The sequence below is a fragment of the Poeciliopsis prolifica genome, unplaced genomic scaffold (genome assembly GCF_027474105.1).
Source record: "Poeciliopsis prolifica strain line A6 unplaced genomic scaffold, Auburn_PproV2 SCAFFOLD056, whole genome shotgun sequence".
Taxonomy (NCBI): domain Eukaryota; kingdom Metazoa; phylum Chordata; class Actinopteri; order Cyprinodontiformes; family Poeciliidae; genus Poeciliopsis; species Poeciliopsis prolifica.
This window is the reverse complement of record NW_026562431.1, coordinates 252,349-266,603: the sequence shown is the minus strand read 5'-3', so window position 1 is coordinate 266,603 and position 14,255 is coordinate 252,349. Positions and strand designations below refer to the sequence as shown.

The window sequence follows — 14,255 nt, the reverse complement described above, 5'->3', positions numbered from 1 at the left end:
AAAAGGAAAAATTTGGAATTTGTCTATAGTTCTTGTACTAAGGTTCAGAGCCTTTTTTGTGCCGGATCTCGAATGATACACATATTTCATTAAAAAAATGGTTTATTGTTGCACATGTAAGCAAAACTTAAAAGAATCAATCTCATCATCTAATATATGCATTTTTAATATAATAAATTTTGTGGCCTGACAGTAGTTTAAATTTGCCAGTTTTGGCACCCTGGGGAAAAGGTTTTAACACCACTGTCCTAATCAAAGTAACTGATGATCAGATCTACACAAAAAACATAGTAGTCTGTTGATCAAACACCATGGAGAAGCTATTGTTGGTAATAAGACTATGGCAAGGGTTCAAAAGTCATTTTCAAACCAGAGTGTAAACATTTCAAACAAATGCAACTCACTGACTGATCACCAAGCAGGAAAGATCTCAGCAATGACCTCAGAGCAGATGGGAACTCCAGGATTCTACACTGAGATTATTAAGGTGCAATTTATGCAGTGCATTATTCATTCATGAATGTAAAAAATAAAAGTGCATAAAAAATAAAAACACAGAGAAACTGCACTTTGAGGCCCATGACAGCACCCTAAGAAAAACACTGAAGCATCTTGTGCTTCATTAAAGCTGGATGTTTTTCACTCCTGCAGACTCCAGGACCTGTTCCAGCAGGAGAAAGGCAGGAAGCGTTTGTCCGTCCCACCGAGTCCAGGCAGACTCCGACCCAACACCACTGACGACACCAAGGTACGTGTCGCTGCTGTGCTCAGACACCACTAGCTGCTCTAGCCACAAGCTCTGGTTAGCTCTGCTGAGATGTAGAAATGCTGCTCTTGCCTCCTCTGTATCTTATAAGCTGGTAAATCATCCAGTTTACCAGCTTATTATTAAGGAAGGAACTATTTTTGAAGTTTTTCCTGATTGAGCTAGCTAGTTTTTATTTTTTAGTATTTTGATATTCCAGCTCTCTGGTTCCTCACTTCCCTTCTAACTGGACAGAGGAAGCATCTGAAATGAGACCATGTGTTATTCAGCTGACCAACCCTTGTGAACCCTGTCCAGAGTGAGCAGCTGCAGTGTTTTGGCTGCTAATCCTCTATGTTTTTGTGTTTGCAGAGCGCTCTGGACTCCTCCCCTCGGAACCCGTCCCCTGTGGTCCAGAATGGGGAGAAAGGTGGGTTCAAATAACTTCCACATTCTTTGTCCTAAAAAATGGTTTCCTGCAGGTGGTGGTGTGTGAAGCTGCTGTTTTTTTCTCATCAGAGGACCGCCACCTGTGCCCGCTGCCCTCAACCACCTCGTCCTTGCTGCCGTCACCTGCAGACCCCGGAGCTGATTCCACCACAACTGGACCAAGTTTCAGTGAACCGGACTCCGTCAGCATCCCTGAAGGTTCACAGATTCACTCTGACATGTACAGCCACTTTATTTTTTCTGCTTCTGCTCTTCACATTTTGATTCTGTGGCCTTCCAGATGTGTTTGACGGCCACCTGCTGGGCTCTACCGACAGCCAGGTGAAGGAGAAATCCACCATGAAAGCCATCTTGGCCAACTTTCTGCCTGGCAACAGTTACAACCCCATCCTTATCCCGTTGTAAGTGTCGTGTCAGAGTTAGTTCCTGAGCTGGAAGACGGCCTCTTCCAGCTCAGAATTTTACAAGAGATCTGGTCTCTTGTTAAATGTGGCGTTTTGTAATTGAAATGAACCCTGCAGTTAATAGAAAAGTACTTAATGAGACGGTGGTGTGAGTGTTACAGTGATCCAGATAAACACTACCTGATGTATGAACATGAGCGGGTGCCAATCGCCGTGTGTGAACGTGAGCCGAGCTCCATCATCGCCTTTGCTCTCAGGTGATCTTTCACCCCCATTATCCTCAGATTGCTTCAGCTCAGCGTTGCTGACCTGGTGTTTTGTTCTGTTGTTGTCCAGCTGCAAAGAGTACAAAATGGCGCTGGATAACCTGTCCAAGTTGTCCAGCACAGCCGGAGAGGACGCTCCGCAGCCTGTCAGGTACTCAACTTTCATGTTATGTGAACGGCTTCGGCAGGTTTGATGTCACCTTGTGTTTAAGGCAAATGGGCCCATTTGCCTTAAACACAAGGCACGTGGGCCTCTAGACTCCAAATTACATGAACAAGTCTCTCCAGCTTTTCAACTAATCTGCAAAACTCACTCAAAGTTCACACAAAGTTTACAGATTACAACATTTTTTCCAGTGCAAATGTTTCTCAAAATTGGCCAGACATATTGAGTTAAAACGACTTCTGCCTCAGCCTTACTTGATGTCAAGTCCGTGTTTGATATGGGGATTAATAAAAAGTCACATTTAACATCATTCATGAGTACAAATTTCATAAAAAGTCCTTAAAACAATTTCTTAATTAGTGCCACAAAATCTGTGATTTTGATTGCAAAAAGAACCACAAAAACAATTGCAAAATCTTATTCCGGTGGCTGAACACAAGTTTAATACTTTCTATTGACAAACTGCCTGAAATAGTTTGTCAGGTAGTTCTGAGACTACCCGACTAATGTCAGTGAGTCTCACAACAGCAGCTGCAGCAGGTCTGACCTCTGATTCCTCTGGGTGTGTTCAGTGCAGAGAATCGGGTGAAGAGCAGCCCTGCGAGGCCCAGTGAATCTCTGGCCGCGCAGCAGAGTCGCATCAGCGCCGAGGGCGAGCCTCTCAGTACGGATCCACACATTCTAACGAAACAAAAGCAGCATTTCACTGCAGACTGACAGATGGAAAATACTTTAAGCTTTCTGATTTTCTTATTTTCAGAAGATGCTGATTCAGCAGATAAGCAGAAGAAACAGACGGTGAATCCACACGTCGAGCTCCGTAAGTCTCTGTTTTCTCGATTTTCTCTGGAACAAACAGAATCAAATATCACACTGCTGCTTTTATGAATTGGCTGGATTTGAAATACATTTTTGGATAAATTTAAGAAAAGTAAAATCATATAGTGAACTATCTTCAAGCTTTATGTTTTTGCATAAATAAAGACATGAGCATCAGACCCTGTGGGACTCCATAAATTAATAAATATTATGTCATAACTGGAATCTCTCAGAGAAATGTGATGAAAATCAACTAAGTGCTACTTATCAGCTTAATCAAAATCCAGCTCTATGATCTAACAGGTGTAGATGCTATGAGGATATTCTTTCTCTGGGCTCAGATGACACATCCTGTAAGATCTGAGCATTTTTCATTTCCTGCTCAGAGTTTTCAGACGCCAACGCCAAGTTCTACTGTCGGATCTACTACGCTGAGGAGTTCCACAGGATGCGAGAGGAGATCATGGAGAGCAGCGAGGAGGACTTTGTCCGCTCGCTGTCCCACTGTGTGAACTGGCAGGCCCGAGGAGGGAAATCTGGAGCCGTCTTCTACGCCACTGAAGGTTAGCCAGGAAGTCTCTAGAAGGCTGCTCTATCTGCTTAAATCTTTGGCTAAAAATTCAAACTCCCGTCTCCTTGTCTCCTCCAGACGACCGCTTCATCCTGAAGCAAATGCCCCGGCTGGAGGTCCAGTCCTTCCTGGACTTTGCTCCGCACTACTTCACCTACATCACTGGAGCCGTGCAGCAGAAGGTATGCCAGCAGCTCCTCTTTCTGTTTATCTGAGGGTTCCTGTTTCTCGAAGCAGTTTAACGTTTAACCAGGTTTGGTTCACAGCGGCCGACTGCGCTGGCCAAGATCCTGGGAGTTTACCGGATCGGATACAAAAACTCCCAGAACAACGCTGAGAAGAAACTTGACCTGCTGGTTATGGAGAATCTCTTCTACGGCCGAAAAATGGCTCAGGTGGGTCAGCTCACAGCCGGGTTGTGTTCTGAGGTCTGCTGAAAGTACGGTGCCCTTAAAAGGACATTAAAGAAAAAAATAAAGACCATCTTAAATGATGGAGGTTTTTTTTGTTTGTTTTTTCTTTTGCCTTTCCTCACAATAATGTACTGATAGGTTTATGTGGCGTAACTGAATACTGAAAGTCTGTCTTATGGTGGCCACCGTACTTCCTGCTATTACACTGTGTTCCAAATTATTATGCAAATTGGATCTAAGTGTCATAAAGATTAAATTGTGCTATTAAATTTATAGATGGTATTGTGTGTCAGGGCTCTTTAAATCACAAAAATTAATTTCAGAGAGCTATTTGATTAACGAGCAAGCTGGTCGGCCCCTTCAGAGGCCCTGAAGGTGTGAAAATGACCTCAGCAAAGTATATGGACTTTCTGACTGATCACTTTCTTTCATGATTCAAAAAGAACAGCTGTACCTTCAATAGCAAAATCATCTTCATTGATGACAACGCACCATCTCATGCTGCAAAGAATACCACTGTATTGGCAGCTATGGACATAAGAAGGGAGAAACTCATGGTGTGGTCACCATCCTCCTCTGACCTCAACCATATTGAGAACCTTTGGAGTTTCCTCAAGCAGAAGATCTGAGGGTGGAATGCAGTTCATATCAAACAGCAGCTCTGGGAAGGTTTTCTGATATCCTGCAAAGAAATTCAAGCAGAAACTTTCCACAAACTCACAAGTTCAATGGATGCAAGAATTGAGAGGGTGATGTCAAAGAAGGGGTCATATGTTAACATGTAATGGTCTGTTAAGATGTTTTTGATTGAAATAGGTTTTGATTTTAGTACATGTGACCAGTTAATGCTGCACATTCAAAGAATGACCATTTGCAGTTCTTTATAATCCATAAAATGTTTAAAAAAATCTGCTGTGCATAATAATTTGGAACAGTGCATTTTGAGGTTTTTATATGTTTGAACAAAATACTGTTCTCATGAGGAGCTTTGTTCAGTAACATTTGATTTATACTGTAATAGTTCATGACTTGAAAATTATACTGACCATTTGCATTGAACATTTAGGAAAATCTGAGAAAATGTAATATAATAATTTGGAACATGGTGTGTATAAGGTTCTCATAAGGTTTTTCCATGTGTGTTAGTAATGTTAATATCTTAAAGAAAACATTTTTGGGTTTTTTTAAGGCCCCAGTGGCCTTTATTTGATACTTGACAGGAAAGAGGGTAATGAGAGAAGGGGAAGACAGGTCAGGAATCGAACCTGCGACAGCCACGTCAGGAATCGAACCTGCGACAGCCACGTCAGGAATCGAACCTGCGACAGCCACATCGAAGACTAAAGCATCCATTGTGGGTTGTGCTTAACCCCTGCACCTCCACAGCACCCCACAGAAAACATGTTTATAATGTTTATATGTTTTTTTTAACTCTTTGGTGCAAAAAACTGATCGAAAATCGATTTATTCACTACGTTTGTTTCTGTAAGGCTGAGATGGAACTACACATGAAAACGGCCTTTGTTACCAACACAAAGCAACACAATCAAAACTATCAGATGACCTTATCCTGTGATAATAACTCAGAAATAGTCCAAATAGTTTGGATGTGCATTTTCTTTCATTCCTACTAATATAAAGTTTTGCGATGGAAAGCCCATGATTGATTGATTTTGCTTTTACAGTTTGCAAATAAGTTTGTGGTGCATTTCTACCCCAAAGAAATGGATATAAACTTCCAGATATCTCACAAATGAGATATTAACATACATAGATAAACCTTATATTATAGCAGAAAGTAAGAAAGACTTTCAATCTTGCGAGGAAACGCAATTTTTTTTTTTCCCCCATGTCCTTTTCTCCGTAGTCTGAAATGTATCTGGTGCATGTGAGTTTTTTTGTTGTTTTGTTTTGGGGTTTTTTCCTTCAATATCCCTTCAACCCTCTATGAAATTGCTGACCACTGAGGTTTCCTGTAGGTGTTCGACCTGAAGGGCTCTCTGAGGAATCGGAACGTGAAGACGGACTCTGGGAAGGAGAGCTGCGAGGTGGTTTTGCTGGACGAGAACCTCCTAAAGCTGATCCATGACAACCCACTCTACATCCGCTCCCACTGCAAGGCCATCCTCAGGGCAGCCATACACAGCGATGCCTACTTCCTGTCCAGCCACCTCATCATCGATTACTCCCTGCTGGTGGGGCGGGACGACGCCACTGACCAGCTGGTGGTGGGGATCATAGGTGAGTGGGAGGCCTCAAGTGTGGAGGCCTCTGTGTTGTGGGTCAGAACTAAGTGTTGATGGTACTTCCTCTTCCGTCTGCTCTAGATTACATCAGGACGTTTACCTGGGACAAGAAACTGGAGATGGTCGTCAAATCCACTGGAATTCTGGGAGGTCAAGGTACTTCATCAGACAGATTTTCTGTCATGCTCATGGGGTGCCGTTTGTAGTTGCAGTCAAAAGTTACCAGCAGTAATTTGGGTTATTTATTGTGGGTTAATTTGGTTATTTGTTAAGAAAGGAACAATGTACAGCTCAAACATAAAAGTTATTATTTGATGTGCTGCACCAGATTATACTACAAGCTAATGCACATCTGTATTCCCTTAATTTGGCCTAACAGAAAAAATGAGTGTTCAATTCTATGCTGTGTTCATTTGGTGTCACAGTTGCAAATATTTGAATGTTATTTATTTCATAAAGGAGACAATTCATCTAGTAAATTAGCCAAATTTAGCCAGAGGCTAATTTTAATTTGTAGTTTCCTAACAGGTTAATAGGAAGAGTCAAAAAAAAATAATACAATTATCATGCATATCATTCTTGACCTGTGAGCTAACAGATTTCAGTGTGTTGTGTAACTTAAAGTAAATATTTATCAGAGAAGTAAGAAAAAAACATGTAAAACATCAGTTAATTTTAAAAATATTCAAGATGGTAAGCATTGCTAAAATTATTTCCTGAAAAAATAAAGCAATAGTCCAAGAATCTGAAACCTGAACAGAAAATGGATTGAAATAACTTTACCTAGAGTATTTTACAGTCTCTCACACTAACTGCTCCTGTAGTTTAGTTTGACTGTAATTTGTTTACAAATTGAAAAGTCAAACAAACCATGACATACCTCATTTTCAATATGAATGTCTGAATACATTTAGCTAGCTTATTTAATTAGTCAGCCAAATGTTTCATTAATATTGTATTTAGCTCACTAGCTAAATATTTGGTTCCAAGCTAAATATTCAGTTCCTAAACTAAATGTATAATAAAATAAATGTAGGTTTAGTACAGCAACACTACTTTAAGATTTTAAGGGGAAAAAAATGTTTGAAACATGAGGGGTCTAATCTGTTCCGATTCTTCTGAGCAAAGTTCTTGGATGTTCTTGGTGAACTTCTGGGTTTGCTCTGCAGGGAAGATGCCCACCGTGGTTTCTCCAGAGCTGTACAGGGCTCGTTTCTGCGAGGCCATGGATAAATACTTTCTGATGGTGCCGGACCACTGGAGCGGCCTGGGGATTAACTGCTGAGCCAGACACCCAGCAGTCCAATCCCAGCTCGTCATTCCACAGCATTTATTCTGCTTTGCTTGGACACACTGCGGTGACACTCTGGACCCCCTCGTGTTCTGGTTTTCTGTTTGGTTCCATTATGTCCATGAGTGGACCTTCAGAAACATTCAGCTGAACAAACCGCTTCCAGTAATTAATGTTTGTATTTGTACAGAGATATGTGACTATTAAAGATTATTAGCACTATGGACTGTTGTATTCATTCATGTAACCTCCAACTCGAAGTTGGTCTGGTTTTATTAAACTCATCCTCAGAGTTCTGATCTCCCAGAAACTGTTGTGAATTTGAACGCGTCCTGTGATGTATCAGCTATTCTTGTTTGAGGTTGGTGGCAGCATAAGGTTGCAGGTATTTCTCTTCATCAGACAGAAAAGCTGATCAAACTCAATAGATGGATGGAGCTATCATGGCATTATGTTTAAAGGCTGTAGTAGCCTTGGGGAGTGGTACACTGAGGAGTCCATACTACCTCTACAAACTCATTAATCCAGTTCCACAACACAACAGGGCTGAGGTCATCTCATGAACATAATTGCTCCAGGTCAGGTAGGTCAGATTGTGAGGGAACCTGAATCCTTTAAAAGCCTCGTTCCACAGCAGACAATCGACTTCATCAAGCGGAAACTGAACTGATGCTCAGGGTCACATGAGATGTTTAAATTCTGACATTTTTCTAGTTGTCTCCACCACTACAGCTTTTGTTTGTTTTTATTCAATAATTTAATGGAGATTAAGAAACCACCATTGCATTCCTCAACTTAAATATTACTTTAATATTAAGTAATATTTTAAAGTGAAATTTTTACATTTCCCATCAGTCTGTGCTGACTCCTGGCGTATCACCTTCAAATTTTTGAATGTATTTTGCTCAACAATCCTCTGAAGGCAGCAGTTATCCCTGTGTATGTCTTTTATAATCTAATTTTCTAAGACACTAAATTGTGGGCTTTCATTCTCATTAATGTAAGAAGAAATGGTTTGAAATATGCCCCGTTTCTGCAACTCAAACCTGGAAGAACTGAAGTGAATGTGTGTAAAAACTCAACATGAAGCAATTCTTTGACTTTTTCCTCCTTTATTTGAAATGCATCAGCAGGTTTCACATGAGCAGCAGCAGCAGGCTGTTCTGCCCCGTGCCCTCAAAGGAGACGCCCAACAGTTTAGAACTGTGTTGGTGTTGGCAGTCACCTGAACGCACCACTGCATGTGCCAGATGTGTTTTCCTTTCAGTCCATCAGAAGCTCTTCTTAGAGAAAGTCCGCTGTCCAACATCAGAGCAGGTCTGATAGAAAATCTTCTAAACCCTGGAAATAAATAGTTCATAAAGAAAATTGCACATAAAGGGTTTAAACTGGGGCAGTAAGTTGACATTTTTGGCTTCTGTGCTCTTGTTTTGGTGGTGTTGGTGTCATGCAGGATCATTCTGAAGCAAGGTCAGCTGTGTGCAGAGGAAGATTAACCTTCATCTGAACCGTTCATGGAACAACCTGAAACGTTTTCTCCTGACTTTCAGCTGAGTGGGATTTCTGGCACCAGGTTTTTTTTTTTTTTTTTTTTACCAAGCAAAGGGAAGGTGTGATTAAACCTACAGAACAGAGGGATGAGGATCAGTATGGGGTCACAGTGTCACTGAGGATCCCTTACCTGGATCAGACCTGGAGGTTCTGCTCCGGCTCTGATCCAAATGTCTCCTTTAAAACAAGGCACCTCGGTTCAAAGTGTTCAGATGGAGCTATTTCTGCACTATATCCAATAAATAAGATTCACCTTTTGTGTAAATTACTAAAGATGTCAGAAGTCCTTCTGGGTTTTGGTCTAAAAGAGTTTAATTCTAATGGATTATGGTGTTTTAAACAGCTTGTCAAATTAAGAAAGTATTCCCCTTAAAAAAGTCTGTTTTTTTCAGCAGTTTTAACCTTGTTTTCTGGGGGATTTTAAATTACTGTGCCATTTTCTCAGCTCATTGAACAATGAGGGCTCTTTCTCAAAGGATAACATATAAAAAATACATATTTTATATATTTTCCAGGCCACAATACAGTGGCTCCAGTTATACCTCCAGTCAGCATTTTACTGTCACCTCCAGGCCTGTTTTCAGGGTCAGATAATCCCTTCAGACGTGTTTTTTGTCAACTTCCTGTCCTGAAGACGGAGTAACGCAAAGAGAGCATTTTCCCTGGAAACGGTTCAGGTTGTTTTTCCAAAAACAAGAAAGTTGTCTTTGAGCCACGCTCGAGATTCATGTGACCCTGCAGTCTAACGCAGACCTTCTCTCTCTAAAGGTCACAGTCTTAAAGGTGAGGTTCAGCTGGTTCAGGCTTCCAAAGGGGCATGTCCTCAGCATCCAGAGGGGCGTTATCTTCAGCTGATATGTGATGATTCCACACTCCTGCCAGCAGAGGGAGCTGTTTGTTTCCAGGCACTTGTTCCCAGTGCATTTCTAGAGCTGCTACACACTAAAACTAATTAATGATGGATCTCTGAAGCAGAAAGCTGCCACCAGGTGGTGCTGGTGGTGGAACTCAGCCAGAGTTAGACTGCGGTGGTAGAGGTGCTGGCACCAGTACACCTTTCTGGCAGATGTTGAATGCCTGCTTGCTCTGCCACTCGTTGTAATCTGCCTCTAGCTGTTGGTTTGGGCTACTGCAGCCTGTCTGGGGTGAATCGAGCTTCCCAGCTTGGAACAGGTTCTGCCCCACATAGCGGCAAGGGAAGACATAAAAACTGGTGTAACACTACCAAATGACGCAGAGGGTAACGTGGCTGACCTTACCGGCTGATATTATAACTGATGTTTAAAAAAAAGTGTTTGTTCTGTACATTTCAACATTCGGACCAATCCCAGCCTGTCCCCTGGAATCTTCTTGACACCAGGATGTGGTTGACATCAACAGCACCTTGAAAAAGTTTTCACGCCCCTTGAACTGCTCCATATTGTAAACATTACAAAAATGCACTTGAGATGGTCACATTGGATTTAACACAAGTGAATGCATAAATGAGAAGTAGAAGGATAAGTCAGTCCTGCACATGATCCTGAAGACATAATGAAACCTGGTGCAGGCAACATCATGCTGAGGGGCTGTTTTTCTCAAGTCGGATCAGGGAAGCAAGTGAGAGAAAAAATACAGAATTACTGAATTAATCTAAATGTAATTCTACAACGTACTGACCCGGTTTATTCAGAAACAAAACTGAAAACCATGTTTTCCTTCCATTTTAAATTTATGCACCACTGAGTTTTGGTCTGCCACAACAAATCCTAATGAACATGCTGCAGTGTGTTATATAGGATGGAGTATTGAGGCAATGCCAAGAAAATAATAAAAAAATAAAATTACCAGAATAAAGTCATAAAATCACAAGATTTACGAGAATACTCAAATAAAGTCACAGTATTAAGTGAATAAACACATATTATAACTTTATTCTTGTAATTTAATTGTTTTATTTTTTATTAGTATGGCCTTATACTCCATTGTAATTACATGACAAAATTGTGAAAAAGTTCAAAGGGTGTGAACAAACAAAAACTCTCTGATGGTGGGAAACAGATCCAGGTTTGGGAGGAAGGAACTGTCAGGGCTCAGTTTCACCAACCAGCAGATCAGCCGAAACGCAATTTGATCAAATGAAAGTGGGCGCCTGGTAAAGCAGGTGCTCTTAGAAAACAGTCACATGTCCAATCAAACTCATTCTCCTCTTCCACTTCTTAAAATTCAAAATAATTATTACAATATTTTTCCAGTATTAAATAATTTGATATAAAAAACACGCCAAAGAAAAAAAAAAAAACAACAGGGTGGAAGAAATGGCAATTTTCCCAATGGGATTGCCCCTCCCCTACACACACACCTCCCCCTTCAACTCACAATATACACTTCTATACACATCATCATCATTGACCATTCTCCTCTGTGGTTCCTTCCCCTAACTCCTTGGTTCATGCAGTACCTGGTACATTGCAGCCAAACGTCACTTCAAGTCTTTCCTATAATGCAAAGCTGCAGAGATGTGAGAAAAGCTGGAGGGTTAATTTTCTGTCTTGCTAACTATATACATATACATATTTATATATTTAAATTGTTACTCATTTTAGATTAAACATGTAACAATGGGAATAATGAGAATTAATCTGAGATTAGGAGTAGCTTCGCCACTTGCTTGGAATCCAAAGGAGACCGAGAAGAGGTGTGTTTCCTCGCCTTGGACCTGATTGGTGAATGAGCTTCAGTCAAAGTCACTGCCTCCTACCACTCACTGGTCAGTTTGGTGCTTTGGTCCCGTTTGGGAGGGGCGGGAGGCGGGCCTCGCCGCAGCGTTGCATAGCCTGAGATGTTGCCATGTTTGGCCGATTGGGAGCGCCCGTGGTGCCGCGACAAGGTGTGAGAGTGTCCCCGGACACCCTGCTGATGCTGTTGTGGCAGGAGTTCTGGGGGGGGAGGCGGCAGGAGTGCCATATCGTCCATTGTGCCCACGGGCTCCATCTTGGAGGAGGGGATCAGGTGGGAGGAGGTGAGCGAACCATGGCGCGAGACTGACTTCCTCTTCAGCGTGCGGTTCAGGTCCTCCAGGAAGTGAGGCTTGAAGGCCAGGGAGGCGGGCCCTGCTGACTTTGGGGAAGAAGGGGGTATAGGGGAGGAGGAGGAGGAGTAGGACAACAGGGAGGGAGGTGGGGTTTGGGACAGAGGGGGAGGCGAGAGAGGCAGTGAGATGGTGTTGTCGTACTGAGCCGTATTGCTACTGCGCCGGTTCATCGCCGGAGGAGGCACCGCCCCCTTTTTCAGTGAGCCTTGCTTCCATGACGACGAGGAGAAAGAGGATGTTGCCGACTGTGGAGGAGGCTGCATCTGAGGCTGGGGGTTCACAACGGCAACCTTGGGAGGGTGATGGAACTCAGAGGGGTGAGGCGGGGGAGGGAAGAGCTCCGATTCAGTCGGCGGGGGAGGGAAAAAGTCGGCTGATGAGTCCAGGTGAGGATGCTGGGAAGGAGGAGGTGGAGGAGGAGGCGAGGGGAACTCAGACTGATGCTGCTGGCCGCTCTGCAGGCCTTGCATGACCAGAGGCAGGTTGGCCAGGTTCAGCTTCCCTGGCTTGGGGAGCGGTGCCGGAAGGGAGGCGGAGTCTTTGGAAGGCGATCCCGTTGCTGAGGAAGAACACGACGATGTTCCTGTCTGGGGGGCCTGACCAAATTTACTCAAAAGACTCTCCACCTTCTTGGGCCGCTCGTCCTGAGGGTCTTTCATGGAGGAGGCCCTTTGTGGGGTCGGGGGAGGCCCACGCTTGGCAGACCCCGTGGAGGAGGTCGAGGGAGACTTCTTGATGGGGGAGCCCGACTTGGATGAGGAAGAGGGCGGAGGAGGAAAGTCTCCTAAGGAGCTGTCAGGGGGAGGTGGGGGGAACTCAGGTGACTGTGGTACTACGGTGCCCCCAATTTGCCACTTTGGTTTGGCCTTGACTGCAGGAGGGGACTGGGGAGCGGAGCTGGAGGAGGGTAGGGGGGAAGTGTTTCCTGGGAACTGATTGACGATCTGTTTGACCAAAGAGGAGGTAGCCGCGGCGATGGAGACGGATGAGGAGGAGGCGGAGGGAGAGATAGCCAGGTTCTTGGAGGATAGACTGTGCTGCTTGGGCAGTGTGGGAGGGGGCTGATTCGGGGAGTGTCCCGTCGAGAAGCTCTGCTGCTTCCTGACAGGGCCGTGTCCAGAAAATGGCTGGGTGGGGGACACCGGGGAGAGGGCGATGGGGAGGGAGGAAGGGCCAGATGGTTTTGGGGCGGTCAGAGGAGGGAATCCACCAGAGAAGGTTTTGGGAGGAGCAGGTGGGGGGGCATTGGGAGACAGAGGCCGGAGGACTTGTAGTGATGCTGGGGGGGACAGTTCTGTGAGAGGTGGAGGGGGAGGGGGGGTACCGTCCTGCAGTGCTGCGGGGGTGAAGTCATACACCATGTTGGGGAACTTCTGTGACAAGAACTGCTGCAGGCCTGCATTGGAGAGCTGGGGGCAGGGGTTGGGGAGAGGCTCTGGAGGGGGAGGAGGGGGCAGACCATTGGCATCCAGGCTCTCTGGAGGAGGGGGAGGGAGGCTGTGTGGCTCCAGTGCCTCCTCTGGCAGAGGCGGCGGCGGGAGACAGTTGGGGCTTGGCAGACTGAACTTTAGGGCGGCCATGGCTGAGCCAGGGGCAGGCACCACAGGTGGGGGAGGAGGAGGGGGCGACGGTGGGGAGGTGCCGTAAGAAGCTGGGAGGGTGTTGTAGTTCTGCAAGGGAAGGGGAGTGGTACCAGTGCCAGTCCCCTGCTGCGTTCTAGCCTGGTTTTGGCTCTGCAGGCGAGCCAGAGTGCTGTACTTCACGTAGGAGGAAGAAGGTGCCCCTTGGTGGCCCACACTGGCCACAGTGGGTGAAGGGGGGGGAGGGGGTGAGGGTGGGGACGGAGAAGAGGAGGAGTCCTCAGATGGGACGAGCCCATCAGTGTAGCTGCTCCGGGAAGGCGGAGTCTGAGGCTGGGGGGAAAGGCTGGGGATCTGGACCGGGATGGGCCTACTGATGGGGTCCATCTTCATCATCTGTGGGTAGAAGAAGAGGAACAGAAGTGAGAGAGGAGAAATACAATAAAATGTACAATTTACTAAAAACAAACGAGATGCAAGAAATCCGACACCAAACCAAACAGAGGAGAATGATATTTGGTTAAAAGTTATAAGCAGTTAATAATGCTCCTACTTTCTTCATTCAGTAGAAATTCAGATTACTGATAATTACATCAATTTGTCACCCCAGGTTTTCGCGATTCTACAATTGTGGAAATTCACGCAAATCAACCAGTCCCTGCCTTTTTACATGCTAATTG

At 44.4% G+C, this 14,255-nt stretch overlaps 2 protein-coding genes across 11 annotated transcripts in view; one reads left to right on the top strand and one right to left on the bottom strand.

Moving 5' to 3' along the window:
- pikfyve (phosphoinositide kinase, FYVE finger containing) overlaps positions 1-7,593 on the top strand; it is a 32,441-nt gene extending 24,848 nt beyond the window's left edge. For all 9 annotated transcript variants that reach the window (XM_055059848.1, XM_055059849.1, XM_055059851.1 and 6 more), the window contains 14 exons: positions 652-748; positions 1,118-1,175; positions 1,265-1,393; positions 1,476-1,596; positions 1,761-1,856; positions 1,936-2,016; positions 2,604-2,695; positions 2,792-2,851; positions 3,237-3,413; positions 3,500-3,603; positions 3,688-3,816; positions 5,814-6,075; positions 6,162-6,236; positions 7,250-7,593. In XM_055059848.1, the coding sequence (XP_054915823.1) occupies positions 652-748; positions 1,118-1,175; positions 1,265-1,393; positions 1,476-1,596; positions 1,761-1,856; positions 1,936-2,016; positions 2,604-2,695; positions 2,792-2,851; positions 3,237-3,413; positions 3,500-3,603; positions 3,688-3,816; positions 5,814-6,075; positions 6,162-6,236; positions 7,250-7,365 (1,597 nt within the window). In that variant the 3' untranslated portion in view covers positions 7,366-7,593. The remainder of the gene's footprint in view (positions 1-651; positions 749-1,117; positions 1,176-1,264; positions 1,394-1,475; positions 1,597-1,760; positions 1,857-1,935; positions 2,017-2,603; positions 2,696-2,791; positions 2,852-3,236; positions 3,414-3,499; positions 3,604-3,687; positions 3,817-5,813; positions 6,076-6,161; positions 6,237-7,249) is intronic.
- A 1,333-nt stretch (positions 7,594-8,926) lies between these two features.
- raph1a (Ras association (RalGDS/AF-6) and pleckstrin homology domains 1a) overlaps positions 8,927-14,255 on the bottom strand; it is a 64,796-nt gene continuing 59,467 nt past the window's right edge. For both annotated transcript variants that reach the window (XM_055059787.1, XM_055059788.1), the window contains one exon: positions 8,927-13,971. In XM_055059787.1, coding sequence (XP_054915762.1) covers positions 11,659-13,971 — 2,313 coding nt within the window. In that variant the 3' untranslated portion in view covers positions 8,927-11,658. The remainder of the gene's footprint in view (positions 13,972-14,255) is intronic.